Genomic DNA, 17,880 nt, shown 5'->3' with positions numbered 1-17,880 from the left:
GAACAAGCGTCCTTTAAAACCCCTAAGAAACAAATTTCAATCGAATACGTAAGATTTTTAAAAACTCCGCCATATTGGATCCGCCATTTTGAATTTCAGAAAACGATTTCAATTTACTAGTCAGTGTCTTTTAAGAGGCACAAAGAAAAAAAATTTTTTGAGAAGAAAATTTTCATTTCAGTAAAATTTTCAACAATAAGTTTTGTGACAAAAATTCCAATGAGTGAATTGTTGACAAATTTCGCAAACAATTTAAACATACACACAACCCACATGAATGGAGAATATTCTGCAACTCGTGTCTTAATAAGCAAAACGCTACAATTCATAGTAATCCAATTAAGTAAAGCGCGCGAATTACTTTACGTATTCTCTATTCCTTGTGTAGTTTAGTTTGGTTCCGTGTATTGTTTCACTTTGTATATCTTCATCTAGTTTGAGCGACAGACACAAGTTACTCGCAAGAACAAGCAAACAAATAAAAATTAATTTGGAAAAAATATAGAAATTAAAAGGGAGGTTGCAAATACTAAAAAGAAAAAAAGTGCTTTTTGGGATTTGTGAAAATAATTTTTTTTTTCGAATTAAAAATATTTCGAACAGTTGGCTGGGGACTTCCGTCCAGTAAGACCGCTTTGAGAGAAATGAACGTGTGGTGCGGCGCGTCTGACTTTTATAGCCAGAAGAAAGTGGGTGGAGTCTCCATAGTGGGACCGACAGTCACTGGAGGGGATGCGCATGCAGAGTGAATACGAACACCGACGGGACAACATCATGTGTTACTCAATGAACTACTTGGTGACAGATAAAAAAAAATTCTTAAATATGGTGTTTTTCCTAAAACCATTTTTTCTTCGTGATTCTATAATTATCAACTAAATTAAAATTCCCACAATAGTTATATTTTTCTGTAGTAAAATTACATTCCAAGTAGTAACCCAAGTCCTTTCTTGGGACAATTTTTAATTCCAAAAAAATTAGACTAATTAAAAAACTAAATTCCAAAATTCCTTTAGCTAACTAAATTCCAAAAGAAAAACCTAGATTTTGAGGAAACAAGACCACCAGGTTACTTCCGTAGCAATACAATTTTAAAAATTATTTTCTCATCCGAAAAGAAGAATAAAATGATGCCGTATTATTTGTTCCCTATCTTAATTTAAAAATGGCGAATTTCGTGTATTAAAAAAATTGTACATTCAGCATCAGATGTTTCTAAGCCATCGCTAGTGTACATTTCTTTAGAGGGGTTGGAGGGTATGTGTCTCAACGAAGCGAGAGACTCTTGTGAAGGTGGGATTAGCGTAATTCGAGGAGCGGTGGGATAGTAAACATTTGCTATTTCAACGTGTTCGTCTCTGTTCTGCAATTTATGTCTTCATACCGGAGTCACTGGCGTGAAACGCTCATTTAGGTTCTTCGAGATTTTCTCATTTAGAACTCCCAATTGCCTCGTCCTCCTTCTCAAAAGAATTTCTCAACTCGTCATTTCGTTTATGCTCGACAAAATATCCGTGTCTCTTGATTGGAATACATAAACCATTGTTTATAGAACATATATTTTTTGTATCATAACATCCTTTCTTCCACAATTTCCCAACAAGAATATATTCATCAAAACGAGCGGAGCTAAGGCGCCAGTCTTGTCTGATCGCTGTTATTTCTGCTTGCATTTAAAAATAAAACGTCCACTGAGTATAAAATTGGAACAATTCAATAGAACTTTATTTCGTTGATGGAAATCTTGATTTTTATTCTCCAGCTGTAGAGAAAATAATCAGTGGATAATTGTAAGGCAAAAGAAATAGGTAAAAAAAAAGAGGTGAAAAAGCATTTGGTGAAATAAAAATGTTTTGCTCCCTTTTGAAATCACATTTTGATCAATCTCCGGTCAATCAAGTGGTGTGGTTTAACGACTCGGAACTCAATTGTTGTCTGACGATCGAAACTACGATTTTGATTTGGCCGTAGGTCGTTAACGCGACGTGAAACCGTTAAGCAGCGTGTATATATATGAGCACTAAGTAATGCTTATGCCGTTAACTTTATAATCCTTGGAAAATGGTCTGATGGAACAACAACTTTTAGAGCTCGTACTAAATATAAATACATAAATACAATAAAGTGGATAAAAAAAACAATTTACCAATTATAAATAATTATCCCAATTTTTTTGATTTTTTCCCAATTAAGAAAGTCCATCTCCCCCCCCCCAAAAAATATTTTGTTTTTGTTTTTACAGTAATATTTCAACATTGTCTATCTGAAGAAATTTTCATGACTTGTGTCTGCTATCTGGTTCGTTTAAAACGGATGAACGCAACCTGACACAACTAATCTTTTTAACTAACGGCGCCCTTTCAACCCTGTGAATATTCACAAATCAGAGAATCTCTGTTGAAGAAAATTTGTTTTCACAAAAAAAGAGAGAAAAGAAGATAAACGAGATACAAAGTCATCGATCATCGTTTCAAAAGGAATACAATTTTTTTCAGAGTTTCTTTTATTCCTCTTTTGTTACATGTAACGATGTGAATCGTCACGTAAACTATCGTGACTTTTGTTATATTCGCCTTCTAAATACTTTATTTTCAAATTGGAAATTTCACATAAGGCAGCAATCACGTTTCTTTATTTACCTTTTCGAACATCCGTTCAGATTTTCAGAGTAGTGGGGACACACTTGAATAGAAAAATCTCAGTTCAACTGTGAATGCGAATCACGAAACATCGTGTGCCTCCTCTGGACAAAAAAAAATTTATTGCAAATTAATCCATACATGTATTTTTTCCATAATTGAATCAGGGGAGATATTAGTACTGAAATGTCTTTCACAAAGCGACGATACCAAGATACAATACCTAAAAATTTTCTCAATTCTTTCAGATTCGTAGGTTTCTTTTTCAGAATTATTTATTTCCTCTAATTGTACAATTATTTATATTTTATCTTCATTATTTATTTGTTTCTACTAAACGAAAATTTTTCACAATAAAAATGTGCGCACTGAATAAAAGAGCAAACAAGTGGAAAGTAATTAATTATAAAATCTCAAAGCCAACAACTTTGTAAAGGATAATTTTCATTTGAAGTTTATATTTTAACGGTTTATTCATCCCATAATATAATAAAAAATTTGTTTCACTTTTCGTTATTCAGGACAAATAAGTTTATAAATATTTTCGATAATAACTGATTGTTTTCGAAGCAAAGGAAAATTCCCGTTTATAAAACACGTACTGTATATTTCATATATTCATTATTAGTGAGCAGCTGTTGCCCGACAAAATGGCTCATAGTAGAAGAGGGACATGGGGGGTTGAATCATTGCGGCTAGTTCACAAAACGCAATAAATTTGCATAAAATATAGCCTTTGTGGTGAATATAAAATTTTTTCCTCTATGTATTTAAAATTCATTGGAAAAAAAGTAACATTAAATATTGTAATTAACAGGGAAAAATCGTAATTGTATTGGGGAATTATTTCCACTTGGAAATTCATTTGATTTCAACTATTTCAATCGAAATGGAAAAATTATATCGGAATTTAAAAAGAAAAATATTGCGGTAAAATCAGAAAGCCCCTCTATCAAGAGGGGTAATCCAGGTAAATATTTTTAACACGTTTCCCATATGTGAGTGGAGAGAATAAAATCAAAGGATTCTTTTAAATAATTAAAAAAAAGGGGAAAATAAAATGCAGGAAAAAAAGGGGTATTATGAAATGGAAGTTTTCGTTCTTGTACGGAAGCAAGTACCCAACATAGAGAAGTTAATCCCAGTTAAGCACAAACTACACACGAGGGCATTATTATTAGCTGGTAGGCATACTCATTTTCAAGTAGCTCATTCTCTTGTGTATATGGTAATTTAATGTGTTATGCATGAGCGATTTGAAAACAAAGAAATGGCTAATAAGCAAAATTCGCAGCTACGAAATCCCACCATTTTCCTCTAATGCTGTGAAATAAACTTTTTTGCCGAGTTCCCTTTACTGTTGAAAGATGAGGGTAAAAAAATGTTAATCACATCCTGATACCAAGATACAATGCCTAAAAATTTTCTCAATTCTTTCAAAATCGTTGTAGGTGGTAATTTCAAAATGTTGTCTTAATTGTCTGCATCCGGATGTTGTCCATCATTATCCACAAGATGCCAAAAATATTTAACGTCTAAAAAAAATTTTCTTAACTTGGTGCTTAGTTTTGCTACACTTCTTGCAGGAGTTTGAGATGTTCTTCGAATATTTTCGAAAAAATACATTGACCTTTTAATGTAAGTTCAATAATATCTCTGTATTCCAGATTTAAATAAACGTATTTAATCTAGAATCAAGTGTCAATTTTAATTAAAATGAAAAATTTTCCTGTTTTACATTTTTCCTCATTTGAAATAATTATATCATTCATTTTTAGAACTATGCCAAGGATTGTTCTTTAACAGAAGAAAAGCATTTTATTACGAAAAACCATAAATTTTGATTAATATGAAACATTCGCTGGAGTCGCTAATCTTGTAAAACTCACGTCGAAATACAGTACGCATGTATGAAAATATTCTGGTCAGCCATAAATATAAATTAACGTTCTTTAATTATTATAAATTGCTGCCGGCACTACTGACATGCACCCAAGGGTACAATTCATATCGTATAATACAACTTTTCTTGTTTCTTTTTTTTTTGTGAAAAAAATTTATTAGCTCTTTTCTTAAAACAGTTCTTAATCTCACCCCTGTCTGTTAATTGGAAAAGATAAAAAGCGCGAGAAAGAAAATTAATACAAATAGTGATGAATGAGGCGAACCTAAGGTTAACGTTGTAAATTTTTATCTCCTTGCGCCATCTTTCCTAGGCGTCATATAAGTTTTAAAAAAAAGACCTTATTGGCTTTTTACTAAAGAACATCGAAAAATAAAAGAAATAGGTATGCAATTCTACGCAAAGAATCGAAATAAATGATAAAAAACGAGAAATTAATTATTATTGGATGTTGCCAGAGGTGGAGATTAAAAATTTTATTTCCCTCTTTGTGGTATCGAGGTCTCAATATCTTTCCATATCTATAGTTGTATGTAGAGGTTTATCAGAACGCACAAGGCTAGGCGTCGCGCACGAGGTGTTCGCCCGTTTTCAAAGCCATAAAGCCCACAACCGTTTCGAATAATGGGAAATATTTTCCCTTTGAATGCGTTTATCAGTGTCGCAAAATGGTAAACTCGCATTTTACACGTGAGAAAAATACTTATTCAATTCGCAGCAAAAATTTATAGATATTTTATTGTCTCTCTTCTCTCTCTCTCTCTCTTTTTCCGGTATAAAAAAACATATTCCAAATGCAGTGTTTGCCTTTGTTTATTTTTTTTCCAATAAAATAAAAAAGATATCCGAAATAATAATTATTTATATCATTTACCAAAATATATTTGTTCGCTTAAGTAATACGAAAAATTTTCAAACTATTTTTTCTTTCGATAAACGGGAGCAATAATAGAAATGTCGTCATGTAAATTATTAAGCAAATTGCCAGGCAACTCTGATTGCCGATTGCAGTTTGCCTATTGTTTGTTTGAATTGCGAGTCGATTGCGAGGAAGCGTGTGTAAAAATGCCACTCTTAATAGACCCCACATCCGAGTCCAATATTCAATGACAGTGAATTGCTTCTGTTTGCATGTGGATGAAATCATTGGTTTACGACCAGTAAACAGTAACATTTAGCTCCCATTGCCTCTGAATTCAACTATAGTATTTTGTCCCAAAATGTGGTCACTCCAACTTCCCCTTTTAATATAGTGAACCCGGTAAATTGGAGGACAAAATTTTTTAATTACTTTCACCATTTAGATGGTAATTAGTAGATTGGTCTGAAAATATAAATTTTGTAAAACTAACGTTAAAATTGACAATAGTAGCATGGTTGGTATGTTTCGAATACTCGACCAAAAAATTATTCCTGAAATTTAAAGTACCGGTATCAGCAATATTAGAAAAAAAATATGTTCTGTTTTACCGACCGTTGTTAATTACCGACTGCGGATAACTGGTAATTTAATATCTGCTTCTTGAAGACTCACTAATAAGTCAGCCATTTAATTTATTTTCGTGTTGCTAATCCGTAAATTAAGATTTGAATTCCTTCAGTCTAATAATGTATTCACAGTGAAATAGAACTTTAACTTTTCCAACTAAATTCGTAAAATAAAATTCAGTAATTTAGTAGCAAATTGTTCTCTCATTATAATAAATATTTTCCTTTTAGAAAATTTCATACTTGAATTTATATATGAATTTACATGAAGATATAAACGAAAATAGAGAAAGGAGAAGTGAGTAAGAGATAAAGAGAGAAAAAAGTATGTATATATATATAAAGAGAGTGGGGGTAGATAAAACGAGGGTGTCATAAATAATCCAAGATTCAAGTCACGTAGAGCAGTTATACGTATTCAGGGTCGTATGTGAAAATATGATTTGCATAGGACCATTTAATTGTGGTATCGGTTTACATATTAGAGTATATGTCATTTTATCGAATTTATTTCTGTAAAAAAATGTTAAAAACACGTCTCCTACGTTATTCTGTAAATATTATTTATTTCTATATAAACATTATGAATAAATAATACATCACGAAATGGATTAAATTTCAACAATAACAATCAATTGAAATTCCTCTCATATTTCAATATGGAAACGATTCAAAAATTTCTCATGATAGTGCAATAATATACGTATGCTTTTGTTTTGCCTTTATAAAATTATTATCAGATAGTAAAATGTATTATGAAAATTTAAAACGTTTTCCCGGAAAATTTCATTGGAATTCCTTGAATTGGATTTTTGACGGAAAAATTTTGTTTATTGTGGTGGGGTTTTTCACTGAAGGAAATTGAAAAAATAAGATATTAGATGTGGGGTATTTTTGGAATTATAAATAATGTTTATGGTGATGGAATTCGGGTTGTAATACAATGTTTGTAATAAAAAATAACTTTCCGTTAGCCCGAGGAGCGCCTCGTGACAGGACGAAACATGAAATGCGCGCGAAGGACTGAGCGAACGATTTATAAGGCACCGCTTGGAGCGAATGGTGGGGGAAGAGACGCGGCGCGTCCGGCGTGCGCAGTCGTCATTCTCTCTTTGTCTGTCAGCCGTATACGACTACGATGGCTATGCTGTATAACACATAAGCTATCCCTACATCGTAAACTACAACTAGCATTTGTAAATGAGAATTAACTCCGAGAATCCAGGTAATATTTTCTTTCTCCCTTCATCGCATTGAAGACTATAGATAAAAGTATAAAACTTGAAACGTTACACAGTTTTAGTTAATTTCCGGAACTGATAGATTCAATAAAACTAATATTGATAATCTATCTAAACAGCACAACTTCTTCTATTTGCTATCATTAACATTATTATCAACTATACATATTAAGCTTATTATTAAGATATAAAAATAATTTGAATTTCTTTTACCCTTTTCTACCCACGATAGGTTTAATACATATATATTGAAATTTTAACAAATATTAAATTCATAGCATATTCATTGGAGCAAATAAATTGTTGAAAACTGTCTAAACTAATTTTGCGAAAAGCAGAGGCAGTTATAACGAGTTTCGTTACGCGAGACAAGCTTTTATTTAATTTTCACTCAACTATATACAAAAACCCCGCCGCCTAACTTCCATAATCATCAAGCTTCTGTGGGTGTCTCATAGAAAACTCTTCTCTCGTTTGTGATTCCCATAAATTTTCATTCCTTCTCGATAAAATAATTAGATATCATTTTCACAATTTGCTTCTAATGAATATTTCCCCTTTATTGTAGTTTGCATTTTTTATAACAATAATCAAATAATAAAAATAGGAAATATTAATTATAAGACTAATTTTTGCAAAAATACCGTTTCCTGTAAATTGTGCGTTAAAATAAAATATATTATAACTTAGCTTTTTGTTATTTGCAAAAAAAATTATCTGAGAATGCATTAAGTATGCAAAATAGAGAATAAAACATCAAATGAAATTCTCGTGCAATAAAATTGTGTTTCGTGAAATAACTCTGCAAGATATTATTTTCTGCGTGAAAGAACTATTAAAATTCCCTCAAATACAAAATTTCTAAGATCTATGAATATTATATTTATGTCTACACTTACATACCTAAGTATATAAAGATTTTTTTAAATTTACAAGAGATAAGAAAGCGAAATATTGCATTATTTTTTGCCATGTATTATAATAAGCATTTCAAAAAAGGAAAGTCAATTACACACGATATAAACTCATTTATTGCAATGACGTCACATTTTTTGTAACCTTTGTATGTGAATTGAAATTTTTAACTTTAAACTCCAAAGTGGAAATTAAGAGACCTAACTAGGGATGAAAAAATCAGAATTCATCTATTGTTAAAAACTGATTTACAAAATATATTTTTTGAGTTACTCAAAATCCATAGTGCAAGAAAATTAGATCGTTATCAAAATGTGTACAGTTGTAGGGAATGATTGTAGGTGTCGAGGTGAGGCGATGCGAATAACGTTCATGGGGTTGTAAAGCGAAATTATCGTGTGTACGAGTGAGAAAGAGAGACTGTTAACGTTTTCTAAGGACGGTAAAGGATACGTATTCGAGTACTTTTGGATAACAACCCCTTAGAAACAAGAGGTGAGAGAAAAGCGGTTTGCTGAAATAATGTTTCGAATTACACCGACACTAGTTTTTTTTTTCACTATCATAACATTTAATTTTTTTACTCACTTTCGTTAACGATATAATGTGAGAATTAAAAAAAATTTACAATTAAGGTTACAGTGAGAATTTAAATGTTAATAGGAAATTTGGAATTGAAAATAGAATGAGTTTCAAAGATGTTTATCAAGTTTTCTAACTGATATAATTTATATAACATTTTGTAAATTATTTTTGTGGCATACCACAATTAAATTTTGGCTAAGTGTTATTATTATTTAAAATTTTACAATGTGCATATAGAAAATAATAATTTTCAACTAAAATTACTCTCCTATTGAGAAGATAATTAGAACTTGTGTTAATAATGCATCCTGGGGTAAAATTGAGTTTACATAATGTCGTTTGCTTGAAAATTTACGTCTCGAGTATCGTTTGCTCAGAATCTGAAATGCACACTGGGCTTTATATGCGCGATGGAAATTAAATTAGATCATTCAGACGACGTACGACCTCCTTTCTATTTGAACTACGATAACGATGAAATTGTAGTCATTGCTATATAATATACAAAGTTTCTGCATGTGTGTATTTGTGTTTCTGTGTTGAATTGAAATCGAGCAACCTAAAAAATTTAAGATGTTTGGTATAAAATGATCATTTTGCGGAATAAGATCATAGTGCACGTTGATTAAGGAAAGAAAATATTAATAATTTTTTGTTGAAGACAATTTTTGTCTGTTTCTGAAAGTCTATTAGATTGTGGGGGCGCACAATTTCTTGCAGTGTCCCGGGAAGTTAAAAAAGTGGAAACAGAAGATGATAATGAAAGAAAAAAATTTAAAAGGGTCCGTCTTTTATTGTTTAAAATAGGTTAGACGATTCTTTTTTTTTTGTCAAAATACAATTCTAGAATGGAGGTAAATTATAATCAAGATGCAATTTAGTTTGTACTAGGGTAGACAAATAAAGCAATAGTAAGTGCCTGGTCATATACACAATGCCACGATGGCACGTGAATTCGCAATTACGACCACCTCATTTACGACTTGGGTTTCGACTGTTATATTAACCCACTTACATAATATTTTCATCAATATATTCTTTATATCCTATTCTCTCAAGTAAATAACATGAAAAATAATCCACCAAACCGGAAGTCATTTCTTGATAAATATCCATTATAAAAAAGATCCTTTTTTAAATAGAAACAATTTTTTGTCTATATATTCAGATGGGGTGACTTGGAAAGTTCTGGTAGTTTCGAAACAATTAAATTTTTATATATATAAGATTTAATGTACAGTTATACTTTTTTTAACTCTTCTTCTTTTTCTATTGATTTTCCAAGCTAAAGTGGGTAAAAAAAAGTTGGTCTGGGTGGTACTTTGATGAACGGAGATATAATGGGTTAGAAGAAAAAGGAAGACGATAAAAAATAGACGAAATATGGGAAATAAAGTGCAATACTCACCAGATGCGAGTCTCGAGTAGTAAATGTGACAGGATCAGAAGTCTTCGGCTCTCGACAATGAAAGTCTATTTTACCCCAAGCTGCTGCCCCTGCTGCGCCACTTTTCGCTGCTTCGATTAATTCCATTTTTACGCCCTCTGCTGCGAATTCCACCTATTTAAACAAAAATGAAAACTTTTCGTTGCAGTTATAATGTTTTTTCAATTTTTTCAAATCATTTATTTATTTTCATTTAAGAGATTTGAATTTATTTGTTACATTCTAATTTATTTCAAGTATTTAAAAGTACTTTTGATGCTAGTAATTTTTTTCCTGAACTGGTTATAAAATTAGAAGATAATCACTAGACACGAATTGCATTCTCATTAGTTTACTGTTCATAATTTTCAGTATTAGAAATTTATTATGTATTCGTTAGATAAAGTTATTAAATAAAATATTTACATAGACCCATATTCACTCTACTGCAGTGTTTCATCCTGATTTAAATAATTTTTATTTTTTTATTGAGTCTCTATAAAGTCTCAGATAATGTGGATATATTGTATTAGTTTTCTCTTCGCACTTGCAATAATTACAAGATGTGAATAAGTAAAAAAAAGTACGCAAGTCGGTAAGCATGCTGATGATTTAATTATTTTCCAGTTTGCATAAAACATTTGAGGTGAGAATGGTATTTAAAAAGGCAATAAACAATTTTAGCATTCGTATAACTTAAAATTTGGCAAATTGTTTTTTTAAATAACAAAGATTACTTTTCCATGACAATTTAAAATTTTCAATTTTGTAAAATAAATTTTTTTTATTTATCCTCGGTAGGTCAACTTACAGTGGTAAACGTCACGAGTACAACATGCAACCTATTTTGGAAAAAACCTATTGACAGTAATCAATCCATAATGTACACTATTGATTTAAATGCAATTGGTATAAAAAATTCTCTTTTAACACATAAAACTGACCTTCTGTAATACCTTTTACGATCAAGAACTTGAGACCGGGAAAGAAATATAAAGAAACATGCAAAATCTTTTGGAAAAAACATTTTGGTGTAGAATAGAATTAGTGTGAGTTTTTTTGATGATATGACAGAATCTTTAATATCAAAGGAATGCGTCACTGAGCCCGGGATAGGTATCAAATCTTTTCTCACATATGATCCTTTAAATATACGATATTAGGGTATTTTAGAGTATTATTAAACTGTTTCTCTTTTTTTACCCAGAAAGTGCAATCGCAAACATAAATAGTGAAGAAAGAAAGAAAATAGTAAGTACCCAACAGAAGATCAGAGGTTTAATTCCTACTATTATTATTACTTGAGGAATTTTATTATTCTTTTTATTATTTAAAGAAAGCATGCTCGTTTTCTATTTTATCTTTTGTTAAACATATGACTTTTTACAGGCACACCTGAAAATAATACATCGTGCATAGTCTAATAAAAAAATTCAGCATGATAATAGTAGCAAACACTAACGTTATTAACTAAGTTTATATGTAAACATTTAAAATTTATGATGAAAAAAATTAATTGTAAATAATAAGAAATGTATAATATATAGTAAACTTTTATTTTTTACCCTGCAGTAAGAATTTCTAACAAAAAATTAATTTTTCGATTTTTGGTCATAAGTACGCAATATTTTTTGGTATAAACCTATTGTCGGTGATGAATTATATTTCTAATTATAAGAATGGAGAGAATATGACGACTTTCTCTAAATACAACTTCTCTTATGAAAATATCTTTTACAATTTCAAACCTTGAATCTGGTTCTAAATATAAAATTATCATGATATTTAAAATTGACCACGAATAAGTCATAAACTTAAATGATAATTTTTATTGTTGTCACAGTATTTTTTGCTAAAGGCATAACTATCATCACGATCTACATTTTTGTTAAATAAATTTGTTCTTTCAAGTTGTATGTAGAATTTAAATTTACTTTCTCGTAGTTTTCCATCGAAATTGAGAAAAATATTAAGGAATAATATTAATTTATTTTATTCCGTCTATAAGATGAGTTTACTATTATATCCATTGGGGTATGTTCTATCTATTTCATTACAAACAAAATAAAATCAAGTTAGAGAAAAAGTATTTAATTTGTGTCACTTATGTTATTATGATTAATAACAACAAACTTTTTTATAGTCTCTACTACTTACTTGCACCATCGTCAGAGAATTCAAAAAATAATAATTCACATAAAAGTAAGCATAAAAAATGGTTTTGATTTTTCAAAATTTTTTTAAAATAGTTTTCCGCAAAGATTAATTAAAAATATCACTATATAATCTTCTTTGAAACTTAACATTCTGATAATTGTTTATATGAAAATTACAAAGATCACCTTACTGTGTTATTTATTCTCCAAATAATAAAATTTTTTCCCAGTACTGATGAGTACAGTTCAGGTAGTAAACGTCACGAATACAACATGCAACATTTTTTGGAATAAACCTATAGATGGTGATGAAAACCTAAGTTATGATATAGTTGTAATTAAGGATGGAGAGAATTTGACTGCTTTCTCTCACACAACTTCTGATACGGAAATATCTTTTAGAATTCCATACCTTGAACCTGGTTCTAAATATAAAATTATCGTGATATCTAAAATTGACAACAAAGAGATCACTAAAAACTCTACGGATTGCATTACTATGCCTGAAATAGGTATATTTTATTTAAATATCTACAATAATAAATGATATTTAATATAATTATGATATTCCCTTCCGAATTTTTTTTATTATTTTATAAATTTTATTAATTGTATGTTTGTTAATTCTTATGTGAAGCATTTCAGAAAAACATCGTTTATTGAAATTTGGTTCTCGATCAAGAATTTTTGCATTTTCCCAGTCAAATTCATGATTGAATTCAGATTGATGCGCTTTGACTACAGTTTTTGTGTTGTTTTTATTATTTTTGTGTTTATTAAATACGTGTTTTTAGAGAACCCTTTTGATTCTATACTTTTACCTTCCATGGATCGAAATATTTACTTACTTCAAATATAATAATAAATTATATCAAAGGAAAATAATTTTCAAAATAAGGATGCTTATTAAGTTTTTGTTAAATAATTATATTAATTTACAGATGTACCTAAAAATCACTCATCATGCCTAAACCGTTAGCAGAATTCAATTTTTACTATAGTCAAGGAAAAACTTTAAACATAAATGCTATCGTTTTTAACATTTTATTTAATGTATTATTCTTGATTTTTGAATAAATATTCTTATCTGAGAACATAGTATTAAAGTTTATTTTTTTTGCCTAGTAAGTGTTATATAATCTTATATTTTTTAATCTTACATAAAAAAATTATTTTAAAGTATTAAGATAAGTTGTTAAAAAATCTAAAATTTTAATCTTTAATATTAAAATCGTTTAATATAAAAATAGTTATTTCAAAAAATACAAAAAAGCCGATTTCTTCAAATTTAAAAAAAAATGTTAAAAAAAGTTTTGTGAATATATTCGGAAATTATTGTGTCATGCACATAATTAAACACAAATACATCTGGACATTTACGCAGAATTTTATATACATGTATTTTTGATAAAAATAAATCTTTAAACATTTTTTTGAAAAATTAAAAATTAAGAATTTTCAATCTGTATTTATGAGCTTGAAAAAATATTAAGTGATTTTCATTAAAAATTACACGTATTTACCACTTAAGATTTCAGTTACCATAAAGGCACATGTTAATATGGTTTGTTCGATTTTGGGCGAACAAAACAGTAAAGAAAAAGTCTCCACTTGTCAGTACAAGTGTTTTCATAATATGCACTATTATTGATGAAATTCTAATACGTAAATTATACTGTCATGTCCTTCATGTGACTTCAAACATTAATAATACGAAGTTATAAGAAGTGGATTCTTATTGATTAACTTTATATAAAATTCAATATTACAAATTATATTCTTAGACATTATTTCAAGAAATTTACATTTAAAATCCGTTCAGCGTTTGATATAGGTACTAAAAAAAGAATTTCATTTAATTTTGTCTAGAATACGATTAAAATGGCGGGGAAAACATTGTAGTAAGTTATTTTCATTTCCTAATTTAAGAAGCATGTACCTCGAAGTGAAATTTATTTTTAATATTAATCACAAAACAAATCGTGTTTTCAGCTTACTCTCAGCACTTGCAATTATAACAGGAAGTGAATCAGTACACATAAATGTTATAGAACTGAATGAAACATATAAAACAATATATTGCACTATGCCTCAAATTGGTAACATATCCATAGTTTCATATTTTTAATTAAAACAAGTTATATTTCAAAAGTATTCGTATGTAAATATTATTTACTTTTAAAAATAACTATTTTTCCTACTGTTCTTATGAGTACAGTCCAAGTGTTAAACGTCACGTATACAACATGCACAATTTTTTGGAATAAACCTATTGGTGGTGACGAATCTGTAAGTTATGATATATATCCAAGTAAAGATGTAGAGAATCTGACTACTTTCTCTTATACAACTTCTCTTAAGGAAATACCTTTTTCAATTCCGAATCTTGAACCTGGCTCTAAATATAAAATCACCGTGATATCTAAAATTTACAACCAAATCCTTACTCAAAACTCTACGTATTGCATCACTAGATCTAACATAGGTATGATGATAATTTTTGTAACTCTTTTTCTGTAAATATTTCTTAGATTTTTTATAGTCTTTATTGCATTTTTAATTCACAAAATACAGAATCTTCAGTCGATTTGATAAATGTCACGAATACAGCATGTAAAATTTATGTGAAAACTTCTATTGATGATAATCAATCCGTGAGATATTACATAAATCTAAATAGTACTTTAATGTATACTGTTTATATTACGGGGAAAATTTCTTTTTCGGAATCAATTTTTACTTTCAAAGACCTTGAATCTGGAGATATTTATGAAATATCAGTGCAACCTGAAATTGACAATTGGAATACAACTGCAGTTTCAACGAAGTGCATCACTAAGTCTCAATTGGGTATGATATAATATTGAGATTCATTTTACATTCATTTTATTAGTATTTTTGGTCTTTGTATATTTTACGATTCCATTTTTAATTCCGAAAATGATTAATTTTATTCATTGTCATGTTTATGAAGCATTCCAATTCTTATTGTTGTGTGTTTCATTTCGTAGATCTACTTAGGTTGATAGGCGTTACGAATTCATCATGCACAGTTGCATGGACAAAACCAGCGAATGATCAGAGTTCGATATTATATTTTATAGTACCAAGTGCACAAGATTGGCAGGGCACTGAAATCTATTTTGAAGATTCCAAAACTAAATTATTTTATGCTGTCAAAAATCTAAATTCTAAAGTCAGCTATAAAATAATTATAGCGAAAACCTATAAATGATAATCGTACCGTAATATATTATGTATCTGTAAAAGATGATAAATTTCAATACCCTATTAACTATTATGAAACTTCTGAGTCGGATGTACCTTTCACGATTTATTATTTATCACCTGGATTCACGTATGATCTTTCAGTGCAAGCTAAAATTGATAATCAGTTTACTATTCCAATTTCAACGAAGTGCATCACATTGTGATGAAACAGTAAAAATATGTTTATCTATTTAATAAAAGTTGTCAACTCAATTCTGTCTGACTTATTGATTAATACCAAGAATTATTGATCTATATCTAATGCGATTGTGACATTAATAACTATCATGATTAAATAAATGTATATAATTATTTAATAAATAAAAAAAAATTTATGAATATTTCCATACTTTCTATTGCTAAAAATATAGTTGTTTGTGAACAGTAACTTTCCGTAAATTTTATATCTTTCAGTTATAAAATTTTTTAGGTTATAGATAATTTAAATTATTTTTTCACTACTTTCCGGTAGAGTAATAAATACCATCATATTCTGCACGATTGTTGATTAAATTCTAATTAAATTATACTGTGATGTCCTTCATGTGACTTTAGCATTAATAATACGAAGTTATACGAAGTGGATTCTTATTGGTTAACTATATCTAAAATTCAATATTACAAATTATATTCTTAGACTTTATTTCAAGAAATTTAAATTCCGTACAGCGTTTAATATACTGAAAGAAGAATTTCGCTTCATTTTGTCTAGAAAACGATTAAGATGGTGTGGAAAACATTGCAGTAAGTTATTTCTATTCCCGAATTTAAGAAACAAGTACCTCGAAGTGAAATTTATTTTTAATATTAATCATAAAACAAATCGTGTTTTCAGCTTACTCTCGGCACTTGTAATAATAACAGGAAGTGAATCAGTACATATAACTGTCAAAGAAGGGAATGAAACATATAATACAATAATTTGTGCTCTGCCTCAAACAGGTATGACATTTTCTTTCATTTATAGTTAAGTGCGTCAGTATAGAAATATAAATAAAATAAACAATTAACAGTCCAGGTGTTAAGTGTCACGAATACAACATGCAAAATTATGTGGAATAAACCTATATATGGTGATGAAAACCTTAGTTATGATATAGTTATAAGTAAAGATGGAAAGAATGTGAATGCTTTCTCTCATACAACTTCTGATATGGAAATATCTTTTACAATTCCGAATCTTGAACCTGGTTCTAAATATAATATTACCCTGATATCAACAGTTTACAGTCAAATCCTAACTCAAAACTCTACGAATTGTATTACTGAGCCTGACATTGGTATGCTGCTTTCTTTTAAATTAATTTAACCGCATCTTCCAAAAGAAAAGAATATTTTTAACTTTGTTATATTTCTGGAGTTAATTAGGTTTCTTTTTATTCTTTGGTAGGAAAACTAACAGTTATAAACGTCACGAATACAACATGCACAATCTTTTGGAAAAAACCTATAAATACAAGCGAATCAGTAAGATACTTCACTGAGATATTTACTATTCCTAGTGGTTCGAGCTACAGAATCGTATATTATTCAAGTTCTCTCATGCAACCAAAATTTATAATAAAGAACCTCAATTCTGGAAGAAATTATGTTATTTCTGTTTCTTGTTACTATCCTATAAAGGATTGTCAACGTATTACAACTTTATGCTCCACTAAATCTGCTTTTGGTATGATTCAATTTTTCTGTTAATTTTTACAAAAAGCATTTTCCATGAATAAAGTTTAACTAAAGCAAAATGTGATAAACACTTTAGTCAGAGAAAATATTGTTTGTTTTTAACATTTCTCAAACTTTAAAACATCAGAAACTTCTCTTCCTGAAAATTGTGAAGAGCAGATTGTTAAATAGTGCTGATTACTATTTTATTTTTACAGGAACTGGAAATTTAACTGAACTAATAAGCAAAATAAATCTCACAGGTCCTGTAGTTTAATTTAGCTTAAACTTTTTAATACATTCTACATTGATTGTTAAACAAATGTATTTAAATCTGTAATTCAGAAAAATAAAATTTTTTTTTAATCAATAAAATTAAGTATAATTTAAAATTTTAAGTTTATAATGATAGTGAATTTCCTTTATCTACATTGTAAACTCTATTATGCAATTGTATAAATGATAGAATAACGAAGATCGACAAACGGTGAATAACGAAAAAGGAAGTTTATGGGGTTACATGTACTTAGGATTTTGAAAAAACCGCAAGATGCGAGACATCTCCTCCTCCAAAGTGAGCTTTGGAGGACCTCCCGAA

At 29.2% G+C, this 17,880-nt stretch overlaps 4 protein-coding genes across 13 annotated transcripts in view; 3 read left to right on the top strand and 1 right to left on the bottom strand.

The window, feature by feature from the left end:
• LOC122498227 (neurexin-1) overlaps positions 1–17,880 on the bottom strand; it is a 413,730-nt gene that overhangs the window by 140,972 nt on the left and 254,878 nt on the right. For all 10 annotated transcript variants that reach the window (XM_043605873.1, XM_043605868.1, XM_043605865.1 and 7 more), the window contains one exon: positions 10,180–10,332. In XM_043605873.1, coding sequence (XP_043461808.1) covers positions 10,180–10,332 — 153 coding nt within the window. The remainder of the gene's footprint in view (positions 1–10,179; positions 10,333–17,880) is intronic.
• On the top strand, positions 12,069–13,451 carry LOC122498241. The gene is made up of 4 exons (XM_043605895.1): positions 12,069–12,231; positions 12,341–12,399; positions 12,584–12,865; positions 13,295–13,451. The coding sequence occupies exons 1-4, from the start codon at positions 12,206–12,208 to the stop codon at positions 13,330–13,332; spliced, it is 405 nt and encodes a 134-aa protein (XP_043461830.1). The 5' UTR covers positions 12,069–12,205; the 3' UTR covers positions 13,333–13,451.
• On the top strand, positions 13,701–15,939 carry LOC122498235. The gene is made up of 6 exons (XM_043605887.1): positions 13,701–13,751; positions 14,223–14,254; positions 14,346–14,452; positions 14,572–14,838; positions 14,928–15,203; positions 15,365–15,939. Exons 2-6 carry the CDS (start codon positions 14,235–14,237, stop codon positions 15,586–15,588), a joined length of 894 nt encoding a protein of 297 aa, XP_043461822.1. The 5' UTR covers positions 13,701–13,751; positions 14,223–14,234; the 3' UTR covers positions 15,589–15,939.
• Positions 16,219–17,629, top strand: LOC122498236 (receptor-type tyrosine-protein phosphatase eta-like). Its single transcript, XM_043605889.1, has 5 exons — positions 16,219–16,367; positions 16,459–16,565; positions 16,637–16,903; positions 17,014–17,292; positions 17,501–17,629. Exons 1-5 carry the CDS (start codon positions 16,348–16,350, stop codon positions 17,557–17,559), a joined length of 732 nt encoding a protein of 243 aa, XP_043461824.1. The 5' UTR covers positions 16,219–16,347; the 3' UTR covers positions 17,560–17,629.

This window comes from Leptopilina heterotoma, unplaced genomic scaffold (assembly GCF_015476425.1).
Source record: "Leptopilina heterotoma isolate Lh14 unplaced genomic scaffold, ASM1547642v1 Lhet_144, whole genome shotgun sequence".
NCBI classification, from domain to species: Eukaryota; Metazoa; Arthropoda; class Insecta; order Hymenoptera; family Figitidae; genus Leptopilina; species Leptopilina heterotoma.
Note: the sequence above shows the minus strand (reverse complement) of the source record. Positions and strands in the feature narration are given on the sequence as shown.

Excerpts from the sequence above, each read along its gene's own strand:
- LOC122498241 (XM_043605895.1), top strand. The coding sequence starts at position 12,206 with ATGAGTTTACTATTATATCCATTGGG. Across the intron at positions 12,400-12,583 it reads AAATAATAATTCACATAAAA|TACTGATGAGTACAGTTCAG; the intron begins GTAAGCATAAAA and ends ATTTTTTCCCAG. Across the intron at positions 12,866-13,294 it reads CATTACTATGCCTGAAATAG|ATGTACCTAAAAATCACTCA; the intron begins GTATATTTTATT and ends ATTAATTTACAG.
- LOC122498235 (XM_043605887.1), top strand. The coding sequence starts at position 14,235 with ATGGCGGGGAAAACATTGTA. Across the intron at positions 14,453-14,571 it reads TTGCACTATGCCTCAAATTG|TCCAAGTGTTAAACGTCACG; the intron begins GTAACATATCCA and ends TTATGAGTACAG. Across the intron at positions 14,839-14,927 it reads CATCACTAGATCTAACATAG|AATCTTCAGTCGATTTGATA; the intron begins GTATGATGATAA and ends CACAAAATACAG.
- LOC122498236 (XM_043605889.1), top strand. The coding sequence starts at position 16,348 with ATGGTGTGGAAAACATTGCA. Across the intron at positions 16,566-16,636 it reads TTGTGCTCTGCCTCAAACAG|TCCAGGTGTTAAGTGTCACG; the intron begins GTATGACATTTT and ends AACAATTAACAG. Across the intron at positions 17,293-17,500 it reads CTCCACTAAATCTGCTTTTG|GAACTGGAAATTTAACTGAA; the intron begins GTATGATTCAAT and ends TTATTTTTACAG.